The 12,760-nt window shown below is 42.7% G+C and overlaps 1 protein-coding gene across 1 annotated transcript in view; it reads right to left on the bottom strand.

Annotated features, from left to right (window-relative positions):
• Window positions 1–3,502: 3,502 nt before the first annotated feature.
• Window positions 3,503–12,760, bottom strand: part of ST8SIA3 (ST8 alpha-N-acetyl-neuraminide alpha-2,8-sialyltransferase 3) — a 19,019-nt gene continuing 9,761 nt past the window's right edge. The window contains exons 3-6 of the mRNA XM_008051411.2: window positions 12,151–12,493; window positions 11,539–11,661; window positions 8,646–9,203; window positions 3,503–6,086 (exon numbers count right to left, since the gene is read on the bottom strand). Coding sequence (XP_008049602.2) covers window positions 5,804–6,086; window positions 8,646–9,203; window positions 11,539–11,661; window positions 12,151–12,493 — 1,307 coding nt within the window. The 3' untranslated portion in view covers window positions 3,503–5,803. The remainder of the gene's footprint in view (window positions 6,087–8,645; window positions 9,204–11,538; window positions 11,662–12,150; window positions 12,494–12,760) is intronic.

Below are 12,760 nucleotides of genomic sequence, written 5' to 3' on the forward strand. Positions count from 1 at the left end.
AATGGCATAGAAGGGAAATCAAAGGAATCCTTTGGTATCTCTGTTGATCAAAGGATTTGAATATGTACAGTTGTAGAAAGAAGACTGGTCAAACTTCAGCAGGGATTCTAGCCCCTTGAATTTCCTTTTTTGATTGGTTTCAGTTTAGTTTGAAGACCTTTGCACTTTGGGCGTTACCTAGAGGTCAAGAAATCAGACTCTGAGAAATACTGTAGGCTCTGGGAAGGACTTTCAAATTGAATCTGAGTGAATTATTTAACCACCCCGTTTCTCAAACCAACAACCATAAGAATGAATACCCTGAGATCTGTCTCTTCATTTAAAATATCAAGATCTGGACTTGGGGCAAAGTATATTAAAGCAATGCTTCCTATTTTATGTTCATGTGTGCATGCATTCTGACTAAACTGATAAGTTACTATTTGCTTACAATTAGCGACTGGTTAGTTCAATCAAAAGGGCTGAAAGGGTGAGTCACTAAGACAGTGGCTATATTGCCATGTACCATGATAACTTCAAGGAAAATCTGAAATGAATTGCATGAGGAGTGATAGACATCTAACTACTTTGTTCAAAATGGTATATGACTTGGATATATATATTAGTGGTTTCCAAATGCTGGCCATATCAGAATCACCTGGAAATCTTTGCAAGTTGGACTTATCCCAGGATATTATGAATCGAAGGTCTGAAATGAGGAGCAAGAATTGTATTTTTTAAGAGTTCCTCATTTCACACAACTTTGTTTGTCGGTGGATCAGTACACATAATCTGGGTCCTAATTCCACAGCCCCACTGTAGCTTTAAGTTGGAGTCAGTTAACTTGCAACAGGTTCTTCATTGTAATTTCACTGTCATCAACAACAAGAAAATAGGCCTTCTTGAGGATAGAAACATCTATTCAAACACATATGTCATCAATAATAAGTCATCACAATAAAAATAAATTTTCAGAAATACCGCATAATACAATAATGACATTCTAAAATGTTTCTCATTTCAAATGTTATATCTATGTGCAAAGCAATCAGAGTGTGAGAGAGGCATAGTCATTTTGGTGCTTGATATCAGCTCATCTGTGGCCTTGATTAGTTGGGTCACAGAGTCCAGACAGGTCAATCAGCTGGCCAAGGCGTTCTCTTTCTCCAGCACCCATGGTGCTCCTTCCGGGCTCTTCAGCCACATACACACAGCCCCAACTCTCTTTGTAGGCAAAAGGACAGTTCTACACATTCGGGGAGAAGTAGAGGTTGAAATAGAAAACTTTGCCTAGTGCATTCAAACAATTACAGGAGAAAAGGATTTAAGGTTCCAGCATTATACAGAAAATCACTCAGTCATTTTGCACATGAAGACCCACAAAGTTTTTATATCTTCTTAGTGTATTGAGCTAAACATAATAAGTCAGTCTGCTGATGAGATTACTTATAATAAGAAGGCATGTCTTAACTCAAGGAACCCCCGATGAAAATTATACATATGGATAAGTACATAACCATTTTCAGCCATCAACTTCTCATTTATGCAGACATTAATAAAATAAGGTTTTATAAAGATGAATGGATTATTGGGTACGATTCTAGCTGTCAGCTGTGAACCATCAGTTACTAAATTGTTATGTACCAAATCATGACTTACCAAGGGGGTTTTCTTCATCTCAGGGAGAATGTAGATGATTATCAGTGAACTGTTGTATACCAACACAAGCATCTCTCTTGTGGCTTTGCATTGAGAAGTAATTTTTTTGGGGGGGGAGGGAGGGTTGGGAATCTTTTTCCCCCCTTTATAGCTTTTCTAACTTATTTTATGGGCCCTGCAGATCCCAGACCAAAGTCACTTTCTCAGTGAGCCCTTTATTTGAGGCTGATAAGGCCAAAAATTACTAAAGAAGGTGTCATCATTTCTCCACTAATCACCTGTGTGATCCTGGGCAAATCACTTAGCCTCTCTGTTTCTCCATCTTTCTCATTTGTAAAATCAAGAATCAGGACTGGAAGCTCAAAGGCTTTTCCATTTCCAGTGTTGCAGCATACTGCCGTGTTGTCCCTGCTTCCTTTGGCCGCAGGAAGCACTTTGTTGTCTGAGAGTGTCTAATAATTAGTATTTTGCCCCAAGTCAGAAGAAATGTTCTTCCATTCCTTGGTTTCCCCACCAAATTAGGTTTTTCTTGGCACTCATATTCACGACTAACTGGTAGCCTGGGCACAAGGAAGCTGGGGGTGGGGCCTCTTCCTTTGCATGTTGTTGCTGGTAGTCTTGTGGTCAGTCAGATGCCTGACCTTAAGAGCACAGACAGAGGGCACAGTGGTCACAGTCAGTACCACCAGGCAGACAACACTACTAAACATACAGTACTTTTGCAATAGTCACAGACACTTAAGACACAGACACGAGATGAAGAAATGATAGACATTTTAATAATCAAACATGGGAAAGATCTTCTTGGGTGGGGGAGGAATTCTTGATACTACGTTTTTACCCTGTCTTCCTTAGATCTACATGTCTGCATATGACACTCAGAACAACTGATGAAAACTGAGGGTCTAGTATTAAGCAGGTGGCAAATGCTTGTGGGTTTTTCCCCTCTGCATCTTCACTGCATCTTCCCCTCTGCATCTTCACTGGTCATTTGTGTGGGTAGATAGTTATAGGGGCTTTATGGTGAAATTTATTCCAATAGCTGAAGGTGGGCTCTGCTCTGAGTATCCTAAAAAAGGGGCTCTGACAAAAGGAGGTAATTAGTCTAGAACCAGCAAAGTGAGACCAATGCAAAAGCCAGGGGCATGTATCTGTAGCTGAATCAGGAGGAAGAAACCAGTGGTCCCATCTGCCGTCCCGTCACCTGACCAACAAGCCTGGGAGCCATAGAAGAGCCAGCTGCCTTTCTAGTCAGGCCACTTGGGGCACACCAACTCTTCTGGTCATGAAACTGGTGGTAGAGATTTAATCTTTGACACAGTCTTTAAAAACGAAAAAAAAATTTCGCATGATCAGTTAGAAGATACTTTTCTTTAAAAGTGATATTTTGGGATCATCTCCAGGAAGCTTTCCCTCTAAGCAAGGATAAGCCTGATCTCTAAGCCCTGCTGGTTCTGGAGGCCAGTCCATTTCCTCACTATTTTGAGTTCTTGTTAAAGTAACAGATGACATGGTAGTGGGGGGTGAGAAAGTCCTCACATTCTAAGGTCAAGATGGAGCAAAGAGTACAGTGAGATTTTAAAAATCTCCCTGAACTTAAAAACCAAACAAGGGGCCGGGCGTGGTGGCTCAAGTCTGTAATCCCAACACTTTGGGAGGCCAAGGCAAGTGGATTGCCTGAGCCCACGGGTTCGAGACCAGCCCGGGCAACTTGGGGAGACCTCATCTCTACAATAAATCAAAAAATTAGCTGGGCGTGGTAGCACGTGCCTGTAGTTCCAGCTACTTAGAAGGCTGACCTGAGCCCAGCAGGTCGATGCTGGGATGGCCGTGAGCATGCCACTGCACTCAGTCTGGGTGACAGGCTCCAACTCAAAAAAAAAAAAAAAAAGCAAACAAAACACCTTGACATTATGGTGAGATAAAATGGAAATCTTCTACTACGGAACAATTAACTTTTTAAGGATTCTGGTCTTTTGCTCTTTTAACCTGCTTGGTTAAAAGTGTCTATGCATTTCTATTTAGCAAAAACTAATAGGCACATTGGGTTAAGACTTCAGAGTCAGAATCCAGCCTACATAATATTGGCATTAATATCATTCAGCTGTAACCAAATGAATGAACTAAGTGCTTAGGAGCAGTCAACCAAACACTACCGTCAGTTCTAAATTTCTCAGTGACCCTAACAGAGCACAGCATGAGAGCAGTAGTACTGTCCTCTTTAAAGAGACAGGGAACAAACATGGTAAAGTTTTGATGCCCATCAAATTATACCATTGGACTTAAAAATGTTTTTAATACCTCCTCTTATAATTATACCATACGGGATGTCACAATTGGTGACACATTGGAACCTGGTTTTTCTTTCATTAGTTAATATCTGGGTCTATATAAGTTGCTCTAATTAAGTAGCCTTCTAAAAAGAACAAGACGGCTTTAGGACAGGCAGAACATAAGCATAAGGACTGTGTCTTTCCTTGTTGTACTTGGTTGAATTTTAGGCATGATCGTGTCTTCGCAAAAAGGAGTAGTGAGCTGATTACTGAACTACAGCAATCTTTTAAACAGTATTTCTCATGTTGCAAGCAACCTAGATAAGATTTTTAGAAAAGAACAGGCTATTGTGCTCAAACGCATAACAAATCTGCTTGACTGGCATTTGGAAAGAAGAAACAAACTCTTATTAAAATTTAACATCAACTTGGCCAGACTTTGGGCTGAATTAGAAGAACAAAGTGCTGCTCAGTAAAAAGCCAAGGATGGGATTAATGTGATTTCTCTTCTTAAGGCTGAAATTAGGAAAAAGAAAATGGTCAACTAATTCCTTCCCGGCAGGTCCACATACATCTCAAATTTCAAGGGCTATTGAGGGCCAAATCTTGCCACTACAGGACGGTTTTTCTTACAAAATGCTTAATTTGTAGATGCATGGCTCTGATTTCAGGGGACAGAGGGACAATCCAGTGTCTACAATTGTCTCGAAGAGAACAAATGGCTCTGGATTGGTGATGGCAGACACAGTGGTACTGAAAATGACTTCACCTCTGCACTATTCATGGGGGCCTGGCCTGGCCAACCTCCAAGCTTCTGCTCCACTCTATCCCTGCTGGTTCTCAAAGGCTCTGAATGGGTAACATGACTACAACACTTTGGGATCTACAGGATTTCATGATAGCTTCTAAACATTCCTCTTCCTGTCCTTTACGTGTCCCAGGGTCTTAAGCTGACTTGTTGCCTCTATATTCTGAGAGAATGCCCAGCTCTGTGCTTGGGCTGGGATTATGGGAGGGACGAAGCCTAGGCTAGAATGCCCTTGCAGATGGGGCCACAGTGCTATCATTTGCCATAACAGCACCTATGTGGAGAGAGGCGGTGCCACCCACGACTTCGACCTTGTGATTGTGAGAGATGCGCCACTCACCACAGAGGGACCACCCTGCTGCCGAGTGACGTATGAACGAGTGAGGATTTCCTAATAGGCATTTCTTGCCAAAGGAATCATGAGGGAATCCATCTAACTTACTCGGTTTGCCACGAAACGTCAAAGTTACCCAGAGCCTTAAACACACCAAGTACAAATGCAACACATACAAGCAAAGCTAATTCGATAGAATTCCTAGCAAATTATTAAACTCCACAGTGGTAGGGCAAGGAATGGTTGCAGGGAGAGGGAGAGAGATGATCGAGATGGAGATAGGTAGAGAGATGAGATAAGCAAACCAGTTTTTTTATGTTTCCATCTTGAAGAGTTCGATCCCACTGGCAAAACTGAGATCTTGCCTCAGCCGACCAGAGGCCTCTGATTACGAGGACCATGTCTGAGCAGAGCTGCAGAAACCAGAGCTCTAATCCCCCTAAAAAGGGAAGCGGTTTATTATGAAAATACAAACTTGAAAATACCTCAAACCCTTTCATTAGCAGCATAGTTCCAAACGCAACATTTCCTTTTTCAATCAAGTTTAAATCATGTGGCTTCAACGCATCTGTCCTGCTAAGTCTGCTAGAACTCTTAAAAGAGCAGTGCAAAAGAGAGCGAAAAGACGTCTTTCCTTTCAAATGGCAGACAATCCTTATAAGACATTCTCTAGGGTTCTATTCTGGAGACTATTCAATTGGACTCGGGGCACTTTTTAAACAGCCGCTTGGCACTTTCCGTGTGGAGTTCTTAGGCACAGTGTGACAGAGTCAGCTTGGTGAGCCCTTCCCCATGCATTCGGTATAACAGCTGAAACTCAGCAGGCAGCTGGTGGGACTCTTGCCACTTGGTGGTAAATTTGGTTCCTTTTTTGTCATAGTAATGGTATGGAAGGTCTTCCCTTGTGTTGGGGTCAAATCCAAAAGGCCAAAATCCATACAAATGGATCTCTTCACAAATTGCTGACGCAAGGGTATACATAAGGATACCTGTGCTCAGCCGTTTGGGCGACAAATGTTTGTTTTTCCAGTACCTGTGGAACAATAAGTACACGTGGATTCAGAGGTCAGTGTGGAAAGTTTCAGTCAGCTAGGTCAACATGATGGGCTGGGAGTGGGTTTGTCCACCCCATTTAAACAGTGCTTGCTTTATCTTATAGAACACACACACACACACACACACAGTCCTCTAGGCAGGACTGTCTATGTAATTTGTGAGAGCCAGTGAAAAATAAAAGTGCGGGCTCTTCACCCAAAAATTCTTGAAGAATTCAAGAGTGTAAAAGTCAAGTATTAAACCCAGTGTGGGGCTCTTCTGAGCATGTGATCTCCTGTGACCACACTCTTTGCACACTTTTGACGCTGGCCCCGCCTCTAGGTCTTTTTAGAGAGCGGTGACTCTGACCCCATGGTGACAACAAAAGAAGGTCAATGATAAGAATGACTATGTTATTCTGTCATCGGGGCCCTTGGATATGGTGGAGGACGTTGTTTACCCTAAGGGGACACTTCTGTCTTTCCCTTCCCAAACCTAGAGATAAATCCTGCTTTCTGGGCTTTGAAAGATTATGGGGACTTCTTCTTCTTGTGAAAAGTTGTATTCCTTGCTTCTGTGTCTTCTGACTAGGCGCTCTCAAGCCCATCTTCAGTGTGCTAGGCACTAAGAAACGTATTTACATGCTTTCCAAATCTAAAAAAACAAAACAAAACTAAAGCCTGGTGTTATTCCTTCCATATTTAGATAGTATTCCGAAGCCTTCCTGTTCACATTGTCAAATATTTGTGGTTTCTATTAAGGGTGTGTGTGTGTGGGTGTGTGTATGTGTGTGCGTGTGTGTGCGTGCATGTGCACGTGTGTGTTTATTGACTGTGCAGGCAGAATTAAACTGTTCACGAATCAGGTTTCCATGGACTGTATTTCCTTCCTGTTTTCATTGAACCAATGTATTTGGTTCAAGCTTGAGTGGCCGTGAAAAATTATGGTTGACTCCACAGGCCTTTGTGGCAGGCAGGCCACATGGGTCAGTTTCTGTAAGTTTCTAAGCACAAGCAGTTCCTTTTTCACTACTTGAAGGCTTCAAAGGTGAACATTTCCCCCTTCCAGATGGAATTTAAAAGTGTATTCTTGGTTTTAACGTTTTTTACCTAAAGAGTTAGGATGACTCTGTCGATCTGTGTGGTGTAGCCAAACTTAAACTGAACAAGAGAAGAAAAACATGATGAGGTCAAAAGACCACGGAACAAGCTGGCAGGAGATCTGGTTTCTCATTTTGGTTCGGCCCATTTTGTGCAGTGGCTTTGGGTAAATAACTCCTGCTCCTTGTACCAGCTGACTCAACTTTAAACTTAAGAGTCGGACTATGTTACCTCTTAAAAAGGTGATCATACAGTTTGGGAAACTGGGATGGTCTCGGTTGACATGATATCCCTGTTGTAATTGTTAATAGCACACTTTTTCTGTCAAAGAGAAAAGTTCCTGCCTGGACTATAAATTATGACATCACCTTACCAGTGAGATATACACAACAATTTATTAGACCACAATTCTCCTTCTAGGTCAACTAAACAGATCTTAAATTTAGAGAACTTTAGGAGACCACAGGATGGGAAGAAGCTATTACAGGATAAAAATCTTTAGAAGTTCCTGTTTACCAGGTCTTCTAGAACCCACTCCAATGTGTAACAATATCTGGGGGTTATGTTAGGATACTGGGGTTACTTACGTAGGGGAAATTGAAGTTGAGGAGTTTTCTCCAAATGACTTAAAAGAAAAAAAAATCCTACAATTAATCATGCTTTATACAATGCCCTGGATTAGTGGCTCTCAATTATGCCTGTATATTGGAATCGTCTGGGCATTAAAAAAAAAATACTAGGTATCTGGTCCCCATCTTCCTACTCACCAGAAAAATTGCAATAAGATCTCTTCAGGTAAAGCCCAGACAAAAGTATTTTGTAAAGTTCTCTAAGTGATTCAAATACATAACCAGAGTTGAAATTCACTACAATAGACAAAAATATTGCCTCTCTGATGGATTTGTCCACCAAACTGCAAGGGATAACAAGCTCATAAAATACTTTTCACATGTTTCTGCACTCAAATATTAAGTTATAAAAGCAGATTGCAACAATTCATTATTTATCTAGGTAGTGTGCTAGTCTTGGACATCTACAAAACACCTAAACAAATACAAAGGAAATGTTAAGTATTCTTAAACATGTCTGTGAAACACAACTTGATTTGTCTAGTTTAACCATTGGCATTGTTGGAACTCAGACAATTTTTTAAAAAAATTCTTGACTTGTGATTTCTATGACTGCTTGGTAGTCATAGGGGAAGGGACAGAGAATAGAGAGGGGAGATTGATGAAATACCAATCCCTCCACTTGGCACTTGGTTGCCAGCTGGGGATAGATTGAACTCCTTACCCAGAATGACTCATTCATTCACTCATTCATTCCAAAAGATGAGGGTTTTCCCTAAGTACTAAACGATCCACAAAACTAACTAACTGGACGATTTCCACCCCCAAGAGATTACATAGATTTGTCATCTGGTGAGATATGAGTAAAACGCAATGAAATATACACACCTGTTGACATGTTGCATTATATTTCCAGGCCAAGCCAATTGGACTTTTAACTGACCTCTGTGTTCAACGAAAAAGTCAACTAATGTTCTGGTAACAGTTGCTGAAGTGTGGAAGAAAAATGCAGGGATCCAAAGGATGGCCCCATCAAGCTTTTTTAAGCTGAGGAAAAAGTTGTTACGGTCCTGAATGGTCAAAAGATTGTTGTAATATTTTTCCAGGATGCTGGGGTTGAAGGTGGTAAGGTTGGTTTTCCTTCCAACATCTCTTTGAAAAGCCTCCGTAGGGGCGAAATTGCAACGGAAAACAAAATCTGACTTATCTATTTCTTGTCCACACTGGCTCCCTGTCAAGATCCCACTATTTCCAACCACAGAACAAATATTATAATGCTTATTCATAATGGGTGACACATCTGGGAGCAGCGATCGGAAGTTATTGCTAATAGAGAAGACATATTTATGGCTGGAATAATCATAGTGCATGAGTTGTCCAATCCGAACACTATTCTTGGTCAAAGAAAAATTTTTTATTACATCGACATGCTGGAGAATTTCTTGCCTAAAATAAAAAGAAATTCATTAAATGCATTCCATACAAAAGAGCTGATTTTCCATTCTGTTTTATGCTGCCATTCAATTCGGACAAAAATCCTAGGCACATTGCGTCCAAGAAAGAGCATACATGCATAATTGTGTTCTTTGAAGGGAGGACCGCTTCGGAATCTACAGATATGTTCTAATCTTTCAGTCAGGCTCTGAATGTATTCTTTGAGACTTACTAATGCAACTTACAGTTTTAGGTGTCATTCCTTTGTTTTCTGCTCTTTGCAAAGACTGTGTTTGATTGGCAGGGAGGCATAGGCCAAATTGTGTCAGAAAATACAGGGAGACAATTTATACAGGCTCGAAAGAGCTCACATTAATGCACCAACATTAGTGACTTAGAGCTTGTAACCAGGGTCTAGTCAGTTGCTACTGGACTGCAGTGTTCAAAGAATATAAAATATCACTGGTGTCCAAATAAGAGCCAAATAGATATGAGTCAGTACAGTACTATCTATTATTAAAATATGAAGATGGTAATAGCAGTGGGTGTAGTTGAATATTTAATAGAAATGAGATGATAATCTCATTAAGAACCTTTGAATAATGAAACAGGGATATTTTTCTACTTGGTTACATAGAAAGACAACTTAGTTGAAGAAATATAATCCTTAGAGAAGAAGGCTACTGTAAATCCTGAAAGTGTGTGCATATATTTTAACAATTCAGGCCATAAACAAGGTAAGAGTGATACTTAGGATTAATTTCATGTTGCTTTCATGTTGAACTTTAAGAAAATTAATTACCTCCTCTTATAGTTTCAGCTATTTCAAATATTCAAGAGAGACTTGTAACGTGTCACTTTGCTACTAGATTCTTCAATGTTAAGAAATCACATTGAATTTCTTGTTCTTCTACCTAAAAACTGGCATGAATGAAATAAAATACTTGGCATAACTTAGCTTTGCTTGGAATTTTATTTTATAAAACGACCTAATTCTTCAAAGTACAGACAACACAAACTGAAGTCTTCAATCCAAAATTTTCAGTTACCAGTGCTATTCTTACAAACTATTAAAAAGGTAAGACAAGTTTACACGGTACTGGTAAAAGTTAATCAAAGATTATCTAATAAATAAGTTGAAATGAAGGAGGTTTTTAGACAGAAATATGATTGGTCATTTGGGTCACATGGCCTAGAGCAGGAAGATTATTTTTATTGAGTTAGAAATATGTTTTGGGGAAAGATGTGTGTTCTAACCATGAAAAATTTCTACATTGTCTGTAAAATTAATATTTGATTAAAACTTCCCAATTTGTTTTAAAACAGCACCCTGTGGGTTTTAGAATCAATTTTCACAAACTAGTTTCTAACTGAACATAAGTGTTTAAAAATTTTTAGTCACAATCACGAGTCAACTTTTCAAGTAAACAATATTTTCATGATACCATGGATATCCACTGAATTTGTATTAATTCTGCCATTAATTAAAATGTAAAATGAGAGAGAGAGAGCGAGCAATATCTCGAAATGCTATGACCAAAACACAGTTCCCTAAACACAGTGGTTTGTAAAATAAGTATTCACACCCCTAATGACTACAATAGATGGGTCATATTTCACTCAGCAGCATAGTAACTCCCCAAGAAGAAAGGAATAAATGAGTTATCTGGGTTTGCTTAGACCAGAATCACCAAGGAGAGTAAGTTTGAATAAATCTCATCCTTCCCCCCCAAAAAGACAAAAACAAAAACAAACCATCTCTTTCATGTATGAAACGAAATTGCTACAACTAGTAAGACTGTAGCTTTACAATAAGTTAAAAGTGGTAAAGAAACAAGGAAAACAAACAGGCAAAATCATAGTTAAATATTTGGGCCAACATTTCCCTAGTAATTTGGTGGCGATAGAGTATGTTGTTTCCTATGTTTTAATGAAACGATACCATTTTAATTTTTCCTATTTTGTGTGTGTGTGAGGTAATGAAAATGGGTTGGGTGGTCTTTTTTGCAACTAGTCTTTTGTTTGTTTTTCTTGTTTAATAAATGGCTTTGGCAGTATTAGCCAGATATGTTAATGGTAAATCATGGTGCTCATGTTAGGGAGAATGTTGGAAACATCTTTTAATTTCTATTCAAATTGGTCCTTCTGATATTTCCTTTTTATGACTGGGCACTACACACATATGAGAGGGTTGCTCTTTGGGCAGTGGTCCAGGAAAACGATACAAATACACCGGGTGGCGAGGGGTGGGGAGTGTAGATTTTTGTTGCTTTGAATTTGTTTTTGTTTTGTTTTTTTGAACTCCAGAATCCAAAAGCACCTTTTGAATCCTTTCCTCCTATCCTACCTTTGATGTAAAAACGCTGTCCGGTTAAATGTCCACTTAGACGGTTTCTCTTGGAGTTCCTGGGTGAGGGAATTCGTGATGGGCACAAATGACGGGTCTAGAAACTTCAGCGCAAACTGTGACCTGGAGAGGGGCATGAGCAGACAAACGTGCTGGCCTCAGCTCGGGGAAGCCGGGGTCGCCATGAAGGCCCAGCCGGCGGGGGCGGGGGCGGCCGGCACACGCGCGGGCCGCATTCCGCCTCGAGCCCCCTCTCATCTGGGCCACCCTCTGCGCCCACACACCCGGGGAAAGACGGAGAGCCAGGGAATCCCGTCTCCATTGTCCACCCCTCCGGGTGCGGGAGAGACCATAAAATGGCCGTCATGCGGAGAGAGGGCGGGAGCCGGGCGCACCGCGGGCGCCTCTGCGCGCGGAGGACCGGCGAGTCAGCACCGCGGACAGCGGCCGCCCCGCAGCCCGGGAGAATTGATCTTCGGGAAAAGGGCACAGGAAACCGGTGACCCGGGGACGGGCTGGGGGCGGCTCCGGCCTTAACCTCTTCCTTCCCGAGTCTCTGTCCGATTTCCCTGCCTAGCCTTTGACCCGGGACCCCGGGAGGCCGCGGCCAGCTCCGCCCGTCTGCCCGGGTGGGGCTTTCTCCAGGTTCCACACCTCCGGCCCGCCCCGGACCACAGGTGGCCGTTTGTGCTTGCCACCTGCCCGTCAGGAGGCCCTGCTGCGAGAGCTCCTAGGGTCGCAGGTAGGGGCGGGGGCTCTCGAGGAGCTGCGCCAAGCTGTGCCCGGAGCCCGCCCGGTCCGGCCCGGCGCCTGGCGGCGACTGGAGCCGGGCGGGGGAGGCGCCCTTCGGAGGCCCGCTGCCCGCGGGGGGCGGCGGGAGGGGGAGGGATTGCCGGGATCCCGGAGAGGCAGCGGTGGCGGCAGGGGAAGGGTCGCGGGAGAAGGTCCCCGGGGGCTTCATGAGAATAAGCCCGCGTACTATGTGATGGGCGTGGGGGAGGAGAGGAGGAGCGCGCGGCGAGTCCGGCGCCTGCGCCATTAAGCCTCCCGCACCGCCCGGAGCCTGGCTCGCGGCGTCTGCGGGCAGGGCGCGCGGGGGGCGCTCGCCTGGCGCCTGGCCCGTGTCTCGGCCCACCGCCCCCTGCCAAACACACGCACACTGCCTCCCCTCCACCATCCTCCTCCTCCCCCTCCCCCGCCTTTCTGGAACGGGAGAAGGGAT

Source organism: Carlito syrichta, unplaced genomic scaffold (genome assembly GCF_000164805.1).
Source record: "Carlito syrichta isolate Samal-C Ts95f unplaced genomic scaffold, Tarsius_syrichta-2.0.1 Scaffold171509, whole genome shotgun sequence".
In the NCBI taxonomy this organism is placed as follows: Eukaryota; Metazoa; Chordata; class Mammalia; order Primates; family Tarsiidae; genus Carlito; species Carlito syrichta.